This window comes from Equus asinus, chromosome 8 (assembly GCF_041296235.1).
Source record: "Equus asinus isolate D_3611 breed Donkey chromosome 8, EquAss-T2T_v2, whole genome shotgun sequence".
NCBI lineage: Eukaryota > Metazoa > Chordata > Mammalia > Perissodactyla > Equidae > Equus > Equus asinus.
The window spans coordinates 33137771-33156601 of NC_091797.1; the positions used below are offsets into that span (position 1 = coordinate 33137771).

General features: G+C 52.7%; 4 protein-coding genes across 11 annotated transcripts; 1 reads left to right on the top strand and 3 right to left on the bottom strand.

The window, feature by feature from the left end:
* Positions 1–87: 87 nt before the first annotated feature.
* LST1 (leukocyte specific transcript 1) lies at positions 88–6730 on the bottom strand. 5 transcript variants are annotated; one of them, XM_044776226.2, is made up of 6 exons: positions 5552–5852; positions 3366–3469; positions 1668–1786; positions 1169–1265; positions 846–868; positions 88–314 (listed from the first exon to the last, which is right to left on the bottom strand). In XM_044776226.2, exons 3-6 carry the CDS (start codon positions 1689–1691, stop codon positions 177–179), a joined length of 282 nt encoding a protein of 93 aa, XP_044632161.1. In that variant the 5' UTR covers positions 1692–1786; positions 3366–3469; positions 5552–5852; the 3' UTR covers positions 88–176. The 5 variants fall into 5 exon arrangements, with proteins under 5 accessions (XP_044632161.1, XP_070371376.1, XP_014687099.1 ...); XM_070515275.1 differs by lacking the exon at positions 3366–3469 and having other exon boundaries at positions 5552–6730; XM_014831613.3 differs by lacking the exons at positions 3366–3469; positions 5552–5852 and adding an exon at positions 2941–3090.
* LTB (lymphotoxin beta) lies at positions 5165–7264 on the top strand. Of its 2 annotated transcripts, XM_014831606.3 has the most exons (4): positions 5165–5496; positions 5916–5967; positions 6161–6232; positions 6637–7264. In XM_014831606.3, the coding sequence occupies exons 1-4, from the start codon at positions 5335–5337 to the stop codon at positions 7089–7091; spliced, it is 741 nt and encodes a 246-aa protein (XP_014687092.1). In that variant the 5' UTR covers positions 5165–5334; the 3' UTR covers positions 7092–7264. The 2 variants fall into 2 exon arrangements, with proteins under 2 accessions (XP_014687092.1, XP_044632157.1); XM_044776222.2 differs by lacking the exon at positions 5916–5967 and having other exon boundaries at positions 5249–5496.
* Positions 7265–9290: 2026 nt separating this feature from the next.
* Positions 9291–12091, bottom strand: TNF (tumor necrosis factor). Of its 2 annotated transcripts, none has more exons than XM_014831604.3 (4): positions 11711–12091; positions 11074–11122; positions 10839–10886; positions 9291–10514 (listed from the first exon to the last, which is right to left on the bottom strand). In XM_014831604.3, exons 1-4 carry the CDS (start codon positions 11951–11953, stop codon positions 10093–10095), a joined length of 762 nt encoding a protein of 253 aa, XP_014687090.1. In that variant the 5' UTR covers positions 11954–12091; the 3' UTR covers positions 9291–10092. The 2 variants fall into 2 exon arrangements, with proteins under 2 accessions (XP_014687090.1, XP_014687091.1); XM_014831605.3 differs by having other exon boundaries at positions 11074–11119; positions 11711–12077.
* A 1307-nt stretch (positions 12092–13398) lies between these two features.
* Positions 13399–15739, bottom strand: LTA (lymphotoxin alpha). Of its 2 annotated transcripts, none has more exons than XM_014831608.3 (4): positions 15379–15739; positions 14870–14974; positions 14675–14780; positions 13399–14433 (listed from the first exon to the last, which is right to left on the bottom strand). In XM_014831608.3, the coding sequence occupies exons 2-4, from the start codon at positions 14963–14965 to the stop codon at positions 14021–14023; spliced, it is 615 nt and encodes a 204-aa protein (XP_014687094.1). In that variant the 5' UTR covers positions 14966–14974; positions 15379–15739; the 3' UTR covers positions 13399–14020. The 2 variants fall into 2 exon arrangements, with proteins under 2 accessions (XP_014687094.1, XP_014687095.1); XM_014831609.3 differs by having other exon boundaries at positions 15256–15472.
* Between the last annotated feature and the right edge of the window lie 3092 nt (positions 15740–18831).

An 18831-nucleotide genomic window follows, 5' to 3' on the forward strand; every position in this document is an offset into this window, starting at 1 on the left:
GGCTGGGAGGGTAAGTCACTTAAGTTTTGATGGTGGCCATGTTAAACGGGGGCTTGAGTTGGACTGAGAAGCCTGAGACACACAAGGTGGTGAGACCACTGTCTTTACTGGGAAACCACAGGATGGCCCTGAACACCCACGTGGGTTGAGGGAGGCATTTGGGGTGCTCAGGTGGATTACTTCTTGGCAATGCAGGCGTAGTCAGTGCTGGGGTCCTCCTTAGAGCCTTTTCTTTGCCTGTCGCCAACGTCAGACACCTTGCTGGGCAGCCTCTGCAGAGATGCATAGTGGGGCTCCTGCTCCCAGAGCTGGACCTGGGGTCAGGGCAGAAGGTGATGACGTGAGGTCACCGGTCACCGGGAGAGCCTCCCTCTCTCTCATGTTCCCTTGTGAGTTCTTGCCCCACTCCCACTTTCTTACCTCATTACCTCAGTCTCCCCCTGATTGGCACCCCCAAGCTCTAAGCTCTTGCTCCTTTCTCTCATTGCCCTTTCTCTTTGTGTTTCTCTCACTCTACCCCACCCTCCACCCACTCTTAATCTCTCTCTCTTACTTTTTCCTCTTGGTTTCTCTCTCATTTTCCCTGTGTCTCTCTCTGATTTTCTCTCTTATTCTTCATTGCTTTCTCTCTCTCATTCTTTCCTTTCTGTCTTATTTCCTCTTCCTATCTCTACACCATTTCTTTCCTCTCTTCTTCTCATTCTCTCATTTCTCTCTTTCTGCCTCCCACTTTTGTCTCTGTCCCTCTTTCTCATGCCCCTGTTTCTCTCTCTTCTCTTGACCCCCATCTCAGCCCTCAGCCCCCTCTTGTCACCCCATCACCCAGTTCCCTGCCCCCGACTCACCCAGCTCCTCTCCAGCCTCCTCACTGGAAAGAAAGAAGAAACTCAGCTTGGCCCCCCGTTGTATCTTGCAGCCCTTCTCCCCTGCTCTCCCCACCCCATGGAAGTGTCCTCACTTGCTGACTTCCCTGTGGTTCTCACACCAAAGCCCTGGCCTCTCTCTTTGGACATTCTCCCCTCCTCTCTCTGCCTGACTTCTACCATCTTCCTCATCTCAGGGTGTGTCAGGCTTGATGCGGACTTCTGAGAAAGCAGTAGGAAAGGGTGATGGGGGCAACCAGGGGCATCACTGTGGGACAAATGAGGAAGATGTGGGTGGGGCTCACCTCTCCGATGGAGCCGACACAGGCAGGTAGACAGAACAACCACAACTAGGAGCAGGAACCCCCCGAGCCCCAAGCTCCCATATGTGTAAGGCTCCATCTGTGTAGGGAAAAGGGGTCAATATTAGAAGGCCCATTTCTCTCTTCAGTTTACCCATCCTCCGGGTTGACATGGGTATCTCAGCTTTCCTCTCTGACAGTTTTAGAGGCAGAAAAACATACTCTCAGAGATTCTTCACTCCGGAACATGTTACCTCATCTCCTACCAGAGGTACTCATCCCTCATCTGTTATCTCATTCATAACCAAGATTGCTCACCCCTCGGAGGCTTCCCACCACCATCCAGGCCATCTCTGGGCTTCCGCATAGAGTCCCTTGTTCACCTGTACTGTCTGGTCCTGAGAGGCCCTGGCCACTACTCGTGAACCACACACACTACTTATCACCCATTGTTCCCTGTGCATCCACAACCAACCAACCCCCCTCCAAGGCAGAGTGTTACCTTCTTTGTGTCTGGAGAACCCATTAGGCTGGAGACTGAAGACTGGCCTGGAGGTCAGGTAGCCCCTGCTCTTCCAGGCTAAATGCCCTGGGGTGAGTCACGTGCCTCAAGTTCCTCATCTGTAAAGAGTGGGGCCCTCTGTTACAATCGTTCCCAGCCTGAGGAGCCTCACTTACACGCCAACCCCGAACCCGGCACTTTCCATTTGTCACTGCTAATCCTGACAACAATGTAAGGTATTATGGTGCCCATTTCCCCGGTGAGAAACCTGAGACTCAAGCCCAGACTCTTTCTTTTTCTTCTTCTCCCCAAAGCCCCCCAGTACATAGTTGTATATTCTGGTTGCAGCTCCTTCCAGTTCTGCTATGTGGGACACTGCCTTAACACAGCTTAGTGAGTGGTGCTAGGTCCATGCCCAGGATCCAAACTGGCAAAACCCTGGGCTGCCAGAGCAGAGCGTGCACAATCACTCGGCCGCAGGGCTGGCCCCTCGAGCCCAGACTCTTACAAAGACTTTCAGCCCAGAAGTGGCAGAGCTGGAGTTCAAGGGCAGCTTTGTCCAGACCCAGAGGCCACACCTTTTTTCCTGCCCTAAGCTGACCAGGTGGTTCAGAGGGGCCTCTTCAGCACTGGGTAGTTCTAGGTTCTGGTGAGGGGGTTGATGGAGGAGGAGGAGCCAGGGTCTGGAGCGCGTGTGGGGATTGGCGGAAAAGTGGGGGCGGCAGTGTCCAGCACCACCCGGCAGCTGGGCTGCTCCCTCAGCCCCAGAGCAGCTGGGGAGAGCATAGCCCTACTTGGCTGATGTGGAGTGGAGAGCTGCTTCCCAGGGGCAGATACTGCTGGGGTTGAAGTGGGGCAATGGGGAGTGTCTAGGGCCCCATAACTTCCCCTCAGGCACTTCCTGCCCTACAACCACTGGTTCCTGTTTGAGGCCAAAGCCGGATGCACGGACCAGGGTCTGAAAACTGAGACCCTTCCGGGTTCAAGAGGAATGCTAGGGTGTGTGAGGGAGTGGGAAGCAGAAGCACAGGTGGAGAGGAGGGCCTGTGGTAGCCAGGAGGGGCAGTGAGGGTAGAAGTGGATTGTTCTTAATTTCTTTGGAGAACAGAGATACAGGCTGGACAGAGGATTCCTCCAGGGCCGAGAGAACCTCAAAGCCATTCTCTCCCTTCCCTCGTCTTAGCCTCACCTCACTCGGCGGTGTGACTGCCCACTCTCACACACCCCTTCCCTGGAATTCCCCCATCAGGGTCCTTGCTCTCTCCCAGCTTACCTAGAGCCCATGGCCTGTGTGCGGACAGACTCCAGACTGGCCAGAGTTGCCTGGGTGGAGAGAACTGTTGCCACCTCAGACATTCCTGCCCCTCATCTGGCTTTAACTTCTCCCCTAGCCTCGGAACCTCTGCAGTGTCGTTAGGAAAGGAAGTTAGGCTTTGGGGGTTAGGGTTATGACATCTTTGCCTTCAGCCTCCTGTGACTGTAACTAAGCCTGTACTCCCGCTCAGCTCCAGCCATCCTATTGATCCTGCGAGTAGACAGTGAATGTACACCTCCTCTGAGTGCCCTGCCTGATTAACTTTTTCCCGGTGATCGCTCACACTGCATCCACTGAGAGCTCAGGATCTTGGTGTAGGTGTGTGGACACACACCCGGCTCCTACATCAGACTGTGAGCTCTGGTGGATTTGGGGTGACTCACCTGGTGTTCTGGGGCTGTATCTAGCAGGGTGTTTGGCTGACTGATTAACAAACAGGAGATTCAGAGGAAGCCAGACTAGATCTACATGAGCACTGCTGATAGATCTAAAAAGAAAGTTGATGACAAATTGGTATTGGGAAAGGAGGTATGCGCAATCCAGGTGGACTTCCTGCAGGAGGAAGCATTCTGATGTTGAGCACAAAAGTAAATATGGGCAGCGGTCTGAGGCCTCTGGACAGAGACCTGGATGAGGTCTCTTAGTGGTACTATGATGGAAAGGTAGAGGGGTGCTAGAGGATTACACACCCAGTCTTTAAGGAGGGTGATGACTGGGGAGCTCATGTGGAGGCAAGGGGTGAGGAGGAGATTTAGTGCCTGGGTCCATATGCATTTGAATTTCCTTCTCCAAATTCAGAAACTTTTTGCTACTTCCGCCCCAACCCCTACCCCATCCACAATGTTCCCCATGCAGGACAGTAGGACAATATTCAGGGTTTTTTTTTTTTTTTTCATTTTATTATAAAAATATTCAAACATAGAAAAAAATGGAAAGAACTGTACAGTGAACATATCCCTACTACCTAGAGTCTACAATGAACATTTTTCTATACTTGCTTGATCACATATCTATCAATGCATCTCATCTTTTGACATCTTTCAAAGTTGCAAACGTCAGTACATTTTACCTCTAAAGGCTTTACCATGCTTATCACTGATTATCATTATTTGTTTCCCCATTTCTTTTTTGAGAGGGCCGAGGAAGGCACGATTTACATACATTAAAATGCACAAATCTAAAGTTAGTACTCAGTTTTTAAACTGTCTTGTGGTCAAGGCTCTGGAGCCAGGTGGCCTGGGTTCAAATCCTGATTCTGCCACCACTGTGTGACCTCCTACAAGTTCCTTAACCTCTCTGTGCCTCAGTTTCCTCTTAGGGTTTTTGTCAGGATTAAAAGCATTATTATATATAAAGTGTGTAGATCAGTGGCAGGCACATGCTAAATGCTATTTGTATATTAGCTATATTATTATTATTACTCAAACATGCAGAAATGTCATCAAGAAGGGGAGATGATCTGGGGCCACCTCCAGGTTCTTTGGACTGGTTTTTCCGCTCTTCAACTCCTACTGCGCTGCCTACCATACCGTTGACTTGCTCCTTGCTGCTTTGTTTTGCTTACTCATTCATTTGTCCTTTCTTGCCCTGACTAGACATTTAGTCAGCACCTACTAAATGGCTGGGGCTCACTCTGGACTGCAGAGCTCTTTGAGGGTAGGGGCGTGCCTCACTGCTCTCCTGCCTGCACTCTATGTAGCAAGGGAGCTAATGCTCCATTTCCACCCCTCCTCAGTGAGTCGGTAGTTAGCGCTGAGGCTGAGGCCCCTTCAGCTGCAATCGCTGTGGACTGGCTTAACTCTGCCTTTCTCACCTAGCTCTGCGGGCTAGGAGTGAGGAAGGGAACGGGAGGAAGAGGGCAGTCCAGCGTGGGGGATAGGTTCTTCTCAGGGGCCCATTCATCCCTCAAGACCCCAGTTCTTGTCCTCCTATTCTAGCCGTTGATCTCGGGGACATGGATGCCCTCCCTGTAACACCCACCTCTGGAGTGTAGAAGAATGCAGACTGTGCTGGAAATCTAGAGTTCTGTGTTCTCACTGCAGCTTTGCTGCCTGACTTTCTGCAAGCTACCTTCCCTTCTTGGGCCTCAGTTTCCCTCCCTGCTGACCCAGAAGATCTCTAAGGCCCCCTCTAGCTCTACCCTGAAAAACTCATCTCTTCACCCCAACTCCTTCCCCAGTTCAGAGAACCCAGGCATCCAGCTGCCCCACCCAGCTCTGGGTAAACAGGAAGCTGGGTGAGGGGAGCAGGGGTGTGTGGAAAGTCCCAGCCAGGTGTGTGGCTCTATGGGGAGGGGGTGGCCCCACCCCTGAGCTATGAAAGCCCCCCTGCCCTGGCCCTGGCTCAGTCTCAATGGGGGCACTGGGGCTGGAGGGCCGGGCTAGGAGGCCCCAGGGGATGGACTGCCTCCTGCTGGCTGTGGCAGGCGCCACTTCCCTGGTGACCCTGCTGCTAGCTGTGCCTATCACTGTGCTGGCTGTGCTGGCCTTCGTGCCCCAGGAGCAGGGAGGACTGGTGAGTGGTTACAACAAGTCCCCCAGAAGGCTGTATATTGCTGATGCTCACTTACCTCTGTCTGTGCCTGGGAGTCTCTTGGCCTCATCCTGCTCAGCTGGTTTGGCTGTCCCTGGTGGGGATGTCTTGTCTGTCTCTTTGCCGGCTCTCTTTCCACATTCCAGTGATACTGTTGTGTCCTGATGTCTTTAAGTCCCTTCCTGGTTGTCTGACTCCTCTTCCCTTCCCAAGACATACACAGGCTTCTGTTTCTCTGCCCAAGTACATATGCCTTGGTTGCTCTCCCTTCCAGGGAGATGGGTGCTGGGGATGGGGCTGGTGGGAGAAACCTCAGGCCTAGAGCTTGGCTCTATGTTGGGAAGGGTGGGGCTGGCATCAGCTAAGACTGAATTCTGAGCACTGTGACCCCACCCACCCAGGTAACAGGGACCGCTGACCCAGGGGCACAGGCACAGGCACAGCTGCAATTGGGTAAGAGGAGACCATCTCCCCCCACCCCTGCTCCAGCCCTCAGGGACTCCCAGTTCCCTTCCATCTGGTTCCCCAGATACTCTTCCTCCAGGAATCCTGATGCCCCATCCCTGGGCCCTGGTACCTTGTCCTCTCAGGGGGACAACCCATGGATGGCTGCCCCACCCCCAATCGTGGACTCTGTCCCTTCCAGGGTCCCAGGAACAGTCAGAGGAGGAGGCAGAAACAGATCTCAGTCCCAGGCTCCCCGCTGCCCACATCATAGGTAAGGACTTCAGAGACCTCAATAGTCCAAGTTCTGCTCATCCACAGTTCGAGTCCTTTTGCTCTGTTATTGCAGTCCTGGGTTTCCTCCCGTCTCACCACCTCTCCTGCTACAATGCCCACTCTTCTGCTTGCTTCCCTCCTGGAGCAGGCAAAAGCCGGCCTGGATCTCCCCACCACAGCGCTCTGCATCTCACACCCGGGTGCCCTCAGTCCCCAACTCATATTCATTGCAGAGGGAGCACCATCACCCCACTGCCTCTCCCAGACTCGGGTCCAGCAGGGGTCAAAAGCACCCCGCTTCCCCTCAGCGCCCCCTACCCCCGCCCCCCGCAGAAGTCCCGGGCCTGGATCGCTCCTCTGAGGATCGGATTCCTGAGAGCCGACAGACCCGTTTCTCTGCAGGTGCTTGGACCAAGGGACAGGGGCTGGGCTGGGAGGCGAAGAAAGAAGAGGCCTTTCTAAGGAGCGGGACGCAGTTCTCCGGTGCCGAGGGCCTGGCCCTCCCGCAGGACGGCCTCTATTACCTCTACTGTCACGTCGGTTACCGGGGCCGGGCGCCCCCTGCCGGCGGGGGCCCCCTTGACTACTCGGTCACGCTGCGCAGCCGGCTGTACCGGGCGGGGGGCGCCTACGGACCTGGGACTCCCGAGCTGCTGCTGGAGGGTGCGGAGACCGTGACCCCGGTCTTGGACCCCACCCGGAGGCGCGAATACGGGCCTCTCTGGTACACGAGCGTGGGGTTCGGCGGCCTGGTGCAGCTCCGGAGGGGCGAGAGGGTGTTCGTCAACATCAGTCATCCGGATATGGTGGACTATAGGAGAGGGAAGACCTTCTTTGGGGCCGTGATGGTGGGGTGAGGGCCTCCCGCGTCCCGGGGAAAACGAATGCATGGTGGGAGTGTGTGAATCAGCCCGGATATCGGGAACCCAGTCACCAGGGACCCCATGGCGGTGGGAAAAATGTAGGAGACTGGAAACTGATACTGAGCCTGACGAAAATAAAGAATGTAATGCTTTAGTGCTGCCAAATACATGCTGAGAAGCTAACATGTCTTCATTCACGGTGGGTACACAAGGGTTGGTTAAATATTCTTTTTCTGGTTGCTTGAAACGGTTGGTAAAGCCTGGTATGGCCTCTGCTCCCTGGGATGGCAGTCTGCAGGTCCCACCTACCCCCGCCTCCAAATGGCCCTACCCCAGCATTAGCCGGGTTGGAGGTAGAGGGAAGGGGATCTCGTCAAACCCCAAGCATGTCCAAGCACCCTGATTCTCAGAGCCACATGGTCCCTACCAGATTCCACACTCCACTCTTTTCTCTTGAGTCCCTCCCAACAGTGACAGGGGTCGTTACAGGGGAAGGCAAACACCACTCAGAAAGGCCCAGCCACAGAGTAAACCTGAATATGGCTGAGGAATGAAGCACTGAGGGACCCAGCACTTCTTCCCTGCTGGTTACACAAAGGCCCCTTTAGCCACTACACCACAGCCAACTATTCTCCTTCAAGGAGCAAGAGCCACAGCTCATGGGGTGTGAAGGGAGGGGGCTGAAGGAGACAGTTGGGAGGGTGATTGAGAGAGAGAGATGGGGTGCAGATAGTGCCTGAGGACACCGGCGACAACCTGGGGAGGAGGGAAGGGAGAAAAACTGATGCCAACTGGCCCTGTCCATGGTGGGATGGAAAGTCCTCACCCCTCTTTCACACTTCAGGTCCCCTTCCTGTAAGTGGGCAAGTGTGAGGGCCTTGAGGTGAGTAACAGCAGCCCCTTTACTCTGTGACCGACTTTCAGTCCCAGGCTGGAGGAGGTAGAGGGGAACCCAAGGCCTTATGTAGGTCACCCTACCCCTGTGGGACACCACACGGTTTTCCCCTGAGGGCAGCGCTGGCAGGAAAGAAAACCTAATTTCTGAGCCCAGTGGAGGCTCCCATTCTCTGGGTCTCCATTTCTGACTTCCTGTGTCTTTGACTCTGTGTCCAGAAGACGCTTCTGGGGGCTGGCTGGCCTGGTGGTGCAGCGGTTAGGTGTGAACGTTCTGATTCGGCAACCTGGGGTTCACTGGTTCAGATCCCAGGTGCGGACATGGCACTGCTTGGCACACCAGGCTGTGGCAGGCGTTCCACATATAAAGCAGACGAAGATGGGCATGGATGTCAGCTCAGGGCCAGTTTTCCTCAGCGAAAAGAGGAAGATTGGCAGCAGATGTTAGCTCAGGGCTAATCTTCCTCAAAAAAAAAAAAAAAAAAAAAAGAAGACCTTTCTGGGTGGGGAGGGCGGGAGGGGTGCTTTTCTCTTTTCAGTTCATCCACCTCACATCCCTCTCCTCATCATTCTCTGAGAAAATCGGTGTGAGCTGGCCCGTGGGTCTTTCATCCACATCTTATTCCTGTTTTTAAATTTTCTTCCATCTCTTCAATTCTACCAACCGAGAGATGGAAGGAGATAGAACAGCTAGGGGCTGGACAAAGGTAGAAAGCCAAAATTCACTGAGTGCTTACCATGCCAAGTGCTATGTTAGGTGCTCTGATGTGACTTAGGTCTTCTATTCTCTCATGGCCCCATATTTGATGGTTCCTGTCTCCATTTGATAGATGATGTTCGGTGACTGGTTCAGGTTGCACAGTTAGAACAGGGCTGGCTGGGGGGCCAGGGATGGGGGCGATTTGGAGCCCAGATGCCTGAACGTCTAATGCCTTGGCTGTGATTCAGGTGCCTGAGAACGTGGCCCTTCCCTGGCTCTCTCCCAGGCAGCAACAGCCGGAAATCTCATCTGAGCACCTGAGCGGCAGGACTTCCCCGGCTGGGATTGGAATTCCCAGAGTTGGAAATTCCCATGCCCTGAGGGAGAGGTAATTAGGTTCAGGCTCCAGTTTCCTGGAGGAGGGGGCCATTAGTCTGGGCTTTGTTTCATGTAGAGTCTCCTGAGCCCCAGTAATCCAAGGAGTGGGGACTAGGTCCAGGGATCTTAAACCTTATGGAGATAGGACTCGAGGGAGCGGCCTTCCACCCTCGAGGAGGCAGATGCAGAATTAACTCCAAGAAAGAGACCACGTTTCTTTTCTAAGCATACTTTATTTATCGCCACTGACCAGTAGGGCGCTTACAGATACAACTCCCCTGGGGAGCAGAGGTTCAGCGATGTAGCGACAGTTGGTCACCAAATCAGCATTATTTAGACAACTTGATCAGATAAATATTGTTTAAAAACATAAGCAAAAGGAAGCACAGAGGCCAGGAGGCCAGATGGGAACAACCTACAGTTCAGCTCCGTTTTCACAGAAAACATGTCTGAGCCAAGGCAGCCCCTATGTTGGGTCTCCCAGGACACCTCAACCTCCCGAATAAATACATTCATTAGTAAATAAATAAATAATAAATAAATAATAAATAATCTCAAGTGCAGACATAAATAGAGGGAGCCGGCCCCATGGCGGAGGGCCTGGGCTCTACAACTCGGGGAAGAGTCTGGAAACATTTGAAAAAAGGGAGACCTGTGGTCCACTCTCATCAAGTTCTGGGTGAGATCTTCTCAACGGATGTTCTGAAGTGTTCTGGCCAGAACCAAAGGTTTCCTGGCCCCCACGTTCCAGGTGTCCCAGGCTGCATTCAGGGATCCAAATCTGAGGCCCCCAGTGAGTTCTGGAAGCCCCAGTTTGAATTCTTGGTGGTGACCGGCGCCCTGTTGTCCAGGTCACACATCCCTGCATTCTAGGTTTCTAAGTGTTGTTGTTGTTTCAAGTTCTGAGTTTGGGGCCCGGCCCTGAGCCCTTCATTCCCTTTCTAAACCTCAGAAGGGGATGAGAGGGTTCTGAAGGAGCAGATAATAAAGGGATTGAGGTGGGCGAGGACGGACGTACCCCCCTCACAGGGCAATGATCCCAAAGTAGACCTGCCCGGACTCCGCAAAGTCGAGATAGTTGGGCAGATTGATCTCAGCGCTGAGTCGATCACCCTTCTCCAGCTGGAAGACTCCTCCCAGGTAGATGGGCTCATACCAGGGCTTGGCTTCAGCCTGCTCTGGGGTCTCCGTGTGGCAAGGGCTCTTGATGGCAGAGAGGAGGTTGACCTTGGACGGGTAGGAGACAGCTAAGCGGCTGATGGTGTGGGTGAGGAGCACATGGGTGGAAGGGCAGCCTTGGCCTTTGAAGAGGACCTGGGAGTAGATGAGGTACAGCCCATCCAATGGTACCACCAGCTGGTTGTCTGTCAGCTTCACGCCATTGGCCAGGAGGGCATTTGCACGCCCACTCAGCCACTGGAGCTGCCCCTCGGCTTGGGGGTTTGCTGGAGGGAGGGAGAGAAAGAGGGAGGGGTGAGTCAGTGTGATCCTGTCAGTTCCACTCTCCACATCCTGGCCCTCAAGTTCTGCCCACCTCCCACATCCGGTTCCTGTCCCCTGTCTGTCTTTCCACATCCCATCTGGCCATGAGGTTCTCAGTACCCCCTCAAGGCCTGTGCTGTTCCTCCACCCTCCCCTGGAGCTCAGTGAGCTCTTGTCACACTGTCCCCAAGACCTGTCTACCCTCAGCCTAGGTTCAGCCCCCAAATCCTATTCCTCCACATCCCATCTGCTTCTTTATCCCCCAAACACATCCTCAGCACTCTTACCTACAACATGGGCTACAGGCTTGTCACTTGGGGTTCGAGAAGATGATCCTGAGGAGGAAAAAGGAAAGAAAAAGGTGAGACCCTTAAGCTTTGCAGAAAATATCTCACTACTGTGACCTCCATTCCTCCTCCCCCAAAGCCAAAACTCTAAATTTCCCCCACCGTTTCCATCCCAGAATTAACCCCCACCCCCATCCCAACCCAGAATTAGGAGAGAGGTTTTGGAGACACTTACTGAGTGTCTGGGCCAGAGGGTTGATTGACTGGAAGGCATTCGGTAACTGCTGGGGAGAAGAGAGAGGATTAGCATCAGAGCAAGTCATCCCTACAGGAAAAACAGCCAGGCTGCTTATCTAGCCTGTCCTCTCTGTCCTGATGTGTCTAGTTTTCTCTCTCCATTCATCCATTTATTCATCCCTCCATCCATTCAGCAACTCTTTCATTGAGCTCCTTCCATGTACCAGACATCCTATCTTCATCTTTCCTTATCTCTTTCCCTCATCTCTCTCCTTATCTCTCTTTCATATCTTCCATTTCTCTTTCTGTCTGACCATCTTTATTCATATGACTTCCCCCTCATCTCTCTACTCACACCCCACATCTCTCTTTATATACGTATATCTGCTTGCTCATTCATTCATTCAACAAATGTTTAGTGAGCACCTTCCATGTGCCAAGCCCCCCCATCTGTCCATCCTTCTCTCTCTTCCTCCATCTCTCCCTACATCTCATTCTGCCTCTCCATCTTTCTCCAAGTTTTCCCTCCCACCCTCCTCATCAGCACACCTCTTTCCCCAATCCTGTCTCTCGCCCTCTTTCTCCCCTATTTCTCTCTGGGTAGGAGAATGAGCCAAGGCTGGCAAGGCACTCACCTCTTCCCTCTGGGGGCCGATCACCCCAAAGTGCAGCAGGCAGAAGAGTGTGGTGGCTCCTGCGACAAGGAGGAAGGAGAAGAGGCTGAGGCACAAGCACCGTCTGGAGCCCTGGGGGCCCCCTGCCTTCTTGGCGAGCTCCTCCTCTGCCAGCTCCACATCTCGGATCATGCTTTCAGTGCTCATGATGTCCTTTCCAGAGGGGCTCAAGTCCAGCTGGGAGATGGTCGAGCCCTGGGGCATGCGAGGGAGAAAATCGCCTGGCTGTTTGTCCGGAGGTGTGTCCTCTGAGAGGTTATTTCCAGGGGTCTCTGAAGTTGCTTCTCTCTCTCCTGGCTGGTCCCCTGTTGCCCTTGCTGAGGGAGCTTCTGCTGGCTGGGTGTGCAAACAGCTGCATTTATAAGCCCGAGGCGAGAGGAGGGCGGGGAAAGGCTCTCATTCAACCAGCGGAAAACTTCCTTGGTGGAGAAACCCATGAGCTCATCTGGAGGAAGCGGTAGTGGGCCCTACACCTTCTGTCTTGGTTTCTCCTCCATCGTGGGGGTGGACGTTTGGAAACTTGGGGACACCCAGGCATCAAGGATACTTCCCACCCTCCCCACTCAGATTCTGAGGGGGGCTTGCTGGGCCAGGTACTGCTGTGTAGGTAGGACCCTGGAGGCTAGACCCTAGTTCTCCTCTCCCCACAATTCCCATTGCCTCCATTTCTTTTGGGAGCCGGGCCTGTGGCTTGTTTCCCTCTGATTTCCATACATAACTCACGCAGGGGTAGAACTAGAAAGGGAAGGGGCTTCAGAAAGTTGAGTCCTTGATGGGGAGAAAACTTCAGGGGAAGCTGTGCTGAGTCCTGAGATGTGTTTGGGTCCCTGGTGGGAAAAGGAGCTGTGGGAAGAGGAGCTTAAGGGGAGGGGGGCATGGATGGGTCTTCTGAAAGGGTTATGTGGGAATAGCCAGGACAAGCCTGGGACAACCCCAGAGGGAGTGAAAGCAACCCTGGGAATTCACGAACCCCATGAGGGCGGGCCTTCTTCTTTCGTTTTGACCAAGGACTCACTGTGCTGGTTTCAGTCTTGGCTTCCAAGGGAATCTGAGGTCCTGATTTTTGCATGAAGCCCCCACCCCTCAGAGTCCCTGTGTGTGGCTTGTATCCCTGAAGAACTCCTGCTCCCTCCAGATTCCTGGAGACAGCTCTATCCCTCAGAGCCCTGTGCATGACCACGTCTCCTCAAATGTTCCTTGTACTCCTCAGCCCCCTAGCCTTGGAGGCTTTCCCACTCCTCAGGGCTCTGTGCATGGCCATGTCTTCCAGGGGGTTCCCGTGCTCCACTCCCACGGCCCTGAATACCTTGTGGTATGGTCATTTCTCCCCAAAGGCCTCCTGTAACCCCCCCATTCCTCAGAGCCTCTACCTGTGGTCATATTTGCCAGGGCTTCCCTGACCTCCACCCCTCCAGACCTTGGGCCCTTATTTTCCCTTTGTCTTCTCAGCTTATTCTTTGGTTCTCCCGCAGCAGGCTGGCTGCCCCACCCCTGTGAGTTTGCATTTCCCTGGATCTCCTTAGGTCCCTTTATCTCCTCGTATGTCCACAGCTCCTGTCCCCTCTGAGGCCTCTGTCCTCCCTCCTTTCCTTAGAGAGACCTGGGAAATTCTCCCCTCCCAGACAGACAGACACAGGCAGACAGCATTTCAGAGAAAGGAGGTTTATTGGGCTTCATTGAGGATGCAGATGTCTCCTCATGGGGTGTCTAGTCAAGCAATGACTGGCTCTTAAGAGCCTTTCGCTTCCTTCTAGAGCCCCTTAGTCCCTCAGACCCACTTTATTTCTCTCTTGCTAGGTCATCCTCGTGCTGATGCCCTCTCTTCATCTATTGGGCATATTTATCTCTCTCTTCTTGATATCCCTCTATTATTCCCTTCTCTCCATCCTCCATAAATAAATAATTTAATTTTTCCCTTCATAAATAATCCCCCCTCCCTGCCTCCAGCCATCCACCCAAACTCCCCCACGTGTCCTTTCCCCCTCCATGTCTAGGACTAGGCCCCCCTAGACTGGTAGGACAGGTGAAGAGTTCTGGGTGGGAATTCTAGGCAGGCTTAAAATCCTCAGCCGAGCATCTGGGGTGGTTCAGGGAAGTGTGGTCCCCTGGGGTGCCTAGAATTCCTTCTTTGGAAGCTCCAGGTGATGTGAGTGGGGAAGGTTTGAGACTGTTGGAATGGTCAAAGGAGAGATGTGGTGACCCTGAAATGGTCAGAATGGAGGCAAAATGGGGAGAAGGCCTTGAAACTAATTTTTTTCTTTCTGGATTTTTCTACAGAGCAAAGGCCCCAAAGAAGACACTACTGGGACTAAGGAGTAGGTGAGGGATGCCATCTGTGTGAGTGGATAGCTGGTCTCCCTGGGTGAGCAGGAACACAGCCCCCTGGTACACTGAGCGCACCCAAGGTCCCTGTGGCCCTGGGCACACGGACTTCTGAGCGCTGAGGAGAGGCACGTGGAAGGGGTACTGGGAAGAGAAGAGCTGGACCTCGTGAGCCAGGTAGAGAGGGGTTGGGGTGGCCTTAGGGAAGCAGCCTTCCCCAGAGAAGACCACCTGGGAGTAGACGAAGTAGAGGCCACTGGTGGGGACCAGGAGGGAATTGTTGCTCAAAGAGAAGCCATGGCGGAGGAAGGCACGATCTGTGTTTGCTCTCCAGCGCAAGGAGTTCTGGGTGCTGGGGTCTCCTAGGAAGAGCCATAGGGGATGGAGGGTCAAGGACCTGGGGTTCAGAGGTCTCAATCCCTAAGGAAGCAGGTGCTGGACTGAGTTCCTGGGGGATGGTCAGGAGGACGGATGGGAGTGGCAAGCCTTTGATTTGGGGGTGGGGGAAGTTGAGGGAGTGGTGGAGTGGATGCTTGGGTCCCTGAAGTGGGGGTAGGAGGAAAGCTGGGGGCTACATGTCTGGGAGGTCAGGTGGATGTTTACCAACAAGGTGAGCAGCAGGTTTGAGAGTGTCTTGGGTGAAGTGCTTCTGGGGGTGCTGATGGGCAGTCCGGGCAGCTGAGGGTGACAGGCCAACACCAGGGAGCCCCTAAGGGAGAACAGAATTGAAGGAGGCTCTAGGGTTGGCCCAAGGTTTGGCTGGGCCACCCCCAAGCCCCCAGTCTCCTGCTGCCTCACCTGGGCCTCAGGCGGCAGGGCCAGCAGCAACCCCAGAAGGAGGAGGAGGGGGGCGCCGCACACCCTCAGGAGGTAGAGACGTCCAGATGGTGTCATGGGGAGAACCTGCAGGGAGAGAGAGTGTGAGCGGGGCGGGGCACTGCGGAAGACAGGCCTCCTGCCCACGGAGACAGCCACCACGAGACACAGGGCGACAGACAGAGAAGGGGACAAGATGCAGTCAGGGAAACCCTAAGGTGAGCAGGGGGAGACAGAAAGAGAAACAGAGATGGGAAGGGAACAGAGAGAGACTGAGGCAGAAACAGAAAATGTGTTACAGAGACAGAGGGAAGGAGACTGACAGATGGAGAGTCAGAGAGAGGGGAACAAACCAAAACCAAACCCACCGAGGCCCAGGCCCAGGCAGGAGTGCAGGAGGGGCCGGGGTGCAGGCTGAGGGGCCGAATGCCTGCCCAGGGAAGGAGTCCGCCGCCTGGGCAGCCCAAGGAGATGGGGCCGGAGAGTCTCACCTGCTGTGCAGGGCCCCTGGGCCAGGACGCCTGGGTCCCTTTATAGAGGAAGCGGCAGTGGCAGCGTGGCAGGCGGCGGGCGGGTTCTAGGCCGGGGCTGGGGCCCGGGGAAGCCCCCAGGGCTTAGAAGATGCTGCTGTTTCAGTCGAAGGCAGGAAAGGCTGAGGCCTAGGAGAGAACCGCAGGCTGGGGGCTCAGATGACTGAGTTCTGGGAAAGGGAGTGGGGTCAGGGGAACCGTGGGCTGGGAGGGCCAGGGAGCGGGGTCAGGCTTAGGAGTTCCAGGGAAGGGACAGTAAATTCAGAGGAGGAGAAGGGGGAGCAGCTGGGGTGTGGGCTGGAGGCCTGGTTCCCTGAAGAGCGATTATATATAACACCTCTGCACCCTTGGCTGATTACAAGCTTCTCTCTGTGCCCATTTCCTCCTCTTGTACCCCCGTCCTTGTCCCAAATGGCTCAAATCACACTTGTCCCAGTATGTGTACTTTGCAGGTCGTCTGGCTGGTTTCCTATCAAGAAGTTCCATTATATCCCCCTGTGCCTGGGACATCCTGGTTTATGCCTGTTGTCCTCGTGAAAATATTCGTGGAGCCCCTTTCACTCTCAAAAGTGTCCTGGTTTGGAAGATAAATGTCACAGTCCCATACCCAGGGATGAGGCCATGCACTCGTGTATGATAAGGTGTCATCTCACTCCTGAGGATACCCTCTACCTCTTCCTGACCTTAGAGGCCCCCACAGATCGGATTTATGTAACTCCAAACTCACACCATGATCCAGGAATGGGGGAGACAACTTCCAGAGTTCTCTATAGGGGAAGCTTCGGAATTCCACATAGGAGGATCTTAAGAGTGGTGACCTAGGGTGGGGTGTGAAAGCTAAGGGACTTGTCTTGAAGCCACATTTGCAGAGCCAATACATTTTTTTTTATTGAGGTAACATTGGTTTATAACATTATATAAATTTCAGGTGTATGTCATTATATTTCAACTTCTGCATAGACTGCATCATGTTCACCACCAAAAGTCTAGTTGCCATGAGCCAATACACTTTTAAAATCATGAAGGATTTCCCCCTTTTATTGATATAGAACTTAGGTGCAGTGAGGTGTGCACACGTCCGAAGTGACAGCCTGATGAACTTTTCCATCTGTGTATGGTCATGAAGCTACCACCAAGTTCAACATATTTTCAGGTCCCCAGAAGGTTCTCTTGCGGCCCCTCTGAGCTGATACCCTCCAAAGATAACCAACCACTTTCTGACCTCTATCACCAAAGACTAATTCTTCCTGCTTTTGAACTTCATATAAATCACACAGAATTGACTCATTTGTGCTTGGCTTCTTTCACTCAGCATTATGTTTGTGAGATTCATCTATGTGATTGCATGTATCTGTACCGTTTTTTTTTGAATTGTGATGTAATATTCTATGAATATATTCTAATTTATCCATTCTTCTGTTGATGTGCATTTGGTTTGTTTCCAGTTTTTGGCTAATATGACAAACGTGGATATGAACATTCTTGAACATGAGGCAGTTTTCACTCAGCTTGTAAGATGCAGGTTTAAAAGAGAAAGGTTTCTAAAGATAATTTTATTCATATTTCATAAGATTGAGAAAATAACAATTGGCCACCTCAAATATCATTCTTACTCTTACTGATGTCGTTACGCTTTCATTCGGAGAGTTTGGGAGGGGTTGTGCTGAGGACAGTGGTCATGGAGGCTAAAGTCCTCCACGTTGCACTGGGCACATTGCTGCTCTCCTCTGGCACAAAGTTGCCAAGGGGTCTTGGTGTCCTTAGCACCGAAGTAACACTCAGGGTGTGTATAAGCTATTTCTCCTATTTTCCTCTCCCTACTTGAGGCCCTGCAACTTTGCCTTTCATGCCTCATTAGTCTTATCTAGCTCTCATTCCATCTCTTTAGCTTTCTCTCTATTCCACAAGCATTTACTGAGCACCTTGTACAAGGATACAGATGCAAAAGACAGTCTGCTGACCTCCAGGAGCTCAAAGACCAGTGTGGGAGAAAGTTATTAGATACTTACAGTAAAGTGTGATAAGTTCCATGACAGTGGGCTCATGGCAGCCCATAGAAAAGCCATCGAACTTGGCCTGGGGGACAGCTGATTCAGACATTAAGTATCGACCAAAGAATGGAAGAAACACTCTGTGCAAAGACTGGAGGTGAAAGAGAGTATGAAGTCTGCGAGATGCGCAATTGGGTACAAATAGAAGGAACAGAGATGAGGCTCAGGAGGTAAGTTGAGAACACATCCTGAGGGGTTTAAAACCAAGAAAAGAAGTTTGGATTTCACTCTAACTATGATGGGGAGCCACCAAAAATCTTAAGTGAGAGAGGGACCCATGCAGATTAGTACATTAGAAAAATGAGTCTGGAAGCTACATGAAGAATGGACTCGGGTACGGGAGTTGGGGGCTGGAGGGGAAACTGGAAGTTTGAAGACCAGTTTGGAGGGTTTGGCAATAACCCAGCAAGGAGATAAGAGCCTGCATTTACATCAAGGCAGCAGCAGGAGAATGGAAAAGAGGAGACAGTGTCTAGGCCAAATCTACAGGTCTTGGAGGCTGACCAGATGTGATGGAAAAAGAGTAGTCACAGATGCTTCTTTTAAATATCTTGGTGTCTTCTTCTTCTTTTTTTCTTTTTTTGAGGAAGATTGGCCCTGAGCTAACATCCGTTGTCGATCTTCCTCTTTTTGCTTGAGGAAGACTATTGCTGAGCTAACATCTGTGACAGCCTTCCTCTATTTTATGTGGGATGCTGCCACAGCATGGCTTGATGAGTAGTGCTAGGTCTGTGCCTGGGATCCAAACCTGTGAACCCTGGGCCAACGAAGCAGAGTGGGTGAACTCTATCACTATGTCACCAGGCTGGCCCCAGCTTCTTCTTATTAACTTGATTACGTCTTGTGTCAGTGTTGGTTTCTCTCTTGGTCCCTGCTCCTTTCCTTTTCTCTGTGTCCCTCTTTCTCTGGGGGTCCCTTTTCATTTCTGTTGTCTCTTCTGCCTCTCTAATGGTTAGGAGCTGATGGACTGAGAGACCTCAGTTATATTAAAACATAAAACAGTGTTGCAATTAACAGTGAGAAACAGAGAGAACGGGAGAAACTTAGGTCAGAGAGGAAGACTGGGGAATTGAGGGACAAAAAGGGGAAGGTGAGGAGTGGTGGGGAGACATGAGAGACAGAGAGGAAGGAAGGGCAAGAACTGGGCTGAGGCTTCGTGTCACGGGAGTTTGCAATGTGCTGAAGGACGTTCCTTGAGATGGGCCAATCTTGGTTTCAATCTCAGTTTCAGAGGTTGTGTGAAACTCGGTTTCTTTCTTGAGGAGACCAACAGTTGGTTTGGGGCTTTCCCTGGGTGGGAGGGGTGATGACTGGAGTCTTGTGCCCCAAACTCAGGGAAATACAGTCTCTATAGTGGTCTCTG

Coding starts and splice junctions, on each gene's coding strand:
- LST1 (XM_070515275.1), bottom strand. CDS start 1,691: ATGGGTTCTCCAGACACAAAGAAG. Junction 1,266..1,667: donor GTTCTCCAGACACAAAGAAG/GTAACACTCTGC, acceptor TTCCCTACACAG/ATGGAGCCTTACACATATGG. Junction 869..1,168: donor GTGTCGGCTCCATCGGAGAG/GTGAGCCCCACC, acceptor CTTTCTTTCCAG/TGAGGAGGCTGGAGAGGAGC.
- LTB (XM_014831606.3), top strand. CDS start 5,335: ATGGGGGCACTGGGGCTGGAGGGCCGGGCTAGGAGGCCCCAGGGGATG. Junction 5,968..6,160: donor ACAGGCACAGCTGCAATTGG/GTAAGAGGAGAC, acceptor TGTCCCTTCCAG/GGTCCCAGGAACAGTCAGAG. Junction 6,233..6,636: donor CCCCGCTGCCCACATCATAG/GTAAGGACTTCA, acceptor GTTTCTCTGCAG/GTGCTTGGACCAAGGGACAG.
- TNF (XM_014831604.3), bottom strand. CDS start 11,953: ATGCCCCAGGGCTCGACCATCTCCCAGCTGGACTTGAGCCCCTCTGGA. Junction 11,123..11,710: donor TCGGCCCCCAGAGGGAAGAG/GTGAGTGCCTTG, acceptor TCTTCTCCCCAG/CAGTTACCGAATGCCTTCCA. Junction 10,887..11,073: donor CCCTCTGGCCCAGACACTCA/GTAAGTGTCTCC, acceptor TTTCCTCCTCAG/GATCATCTTCTCGAACCCCA.
- LTA (XM_014831608.3), bottom strand. CDS start 14,965: ATGACACCATCTGGACGTCTCTACCTCCTGAGGGTGTGCGGCGCCCCC. Junction 14,781..14,869: donor CCCTGCCGCCTGAGGCCCAG/GTGAGGCAGCAG, acceptor GTTCTCCCTTAG/GGGCTCCCTGGTGTTGGCCT. Junction 14,434..14,674: donor ACCTGCTGCTCACCTTGTTG/GTAAACATCCAC, acceptor GGCTCTTCCTAG/GAGACCCCAGCACCCAGAAC.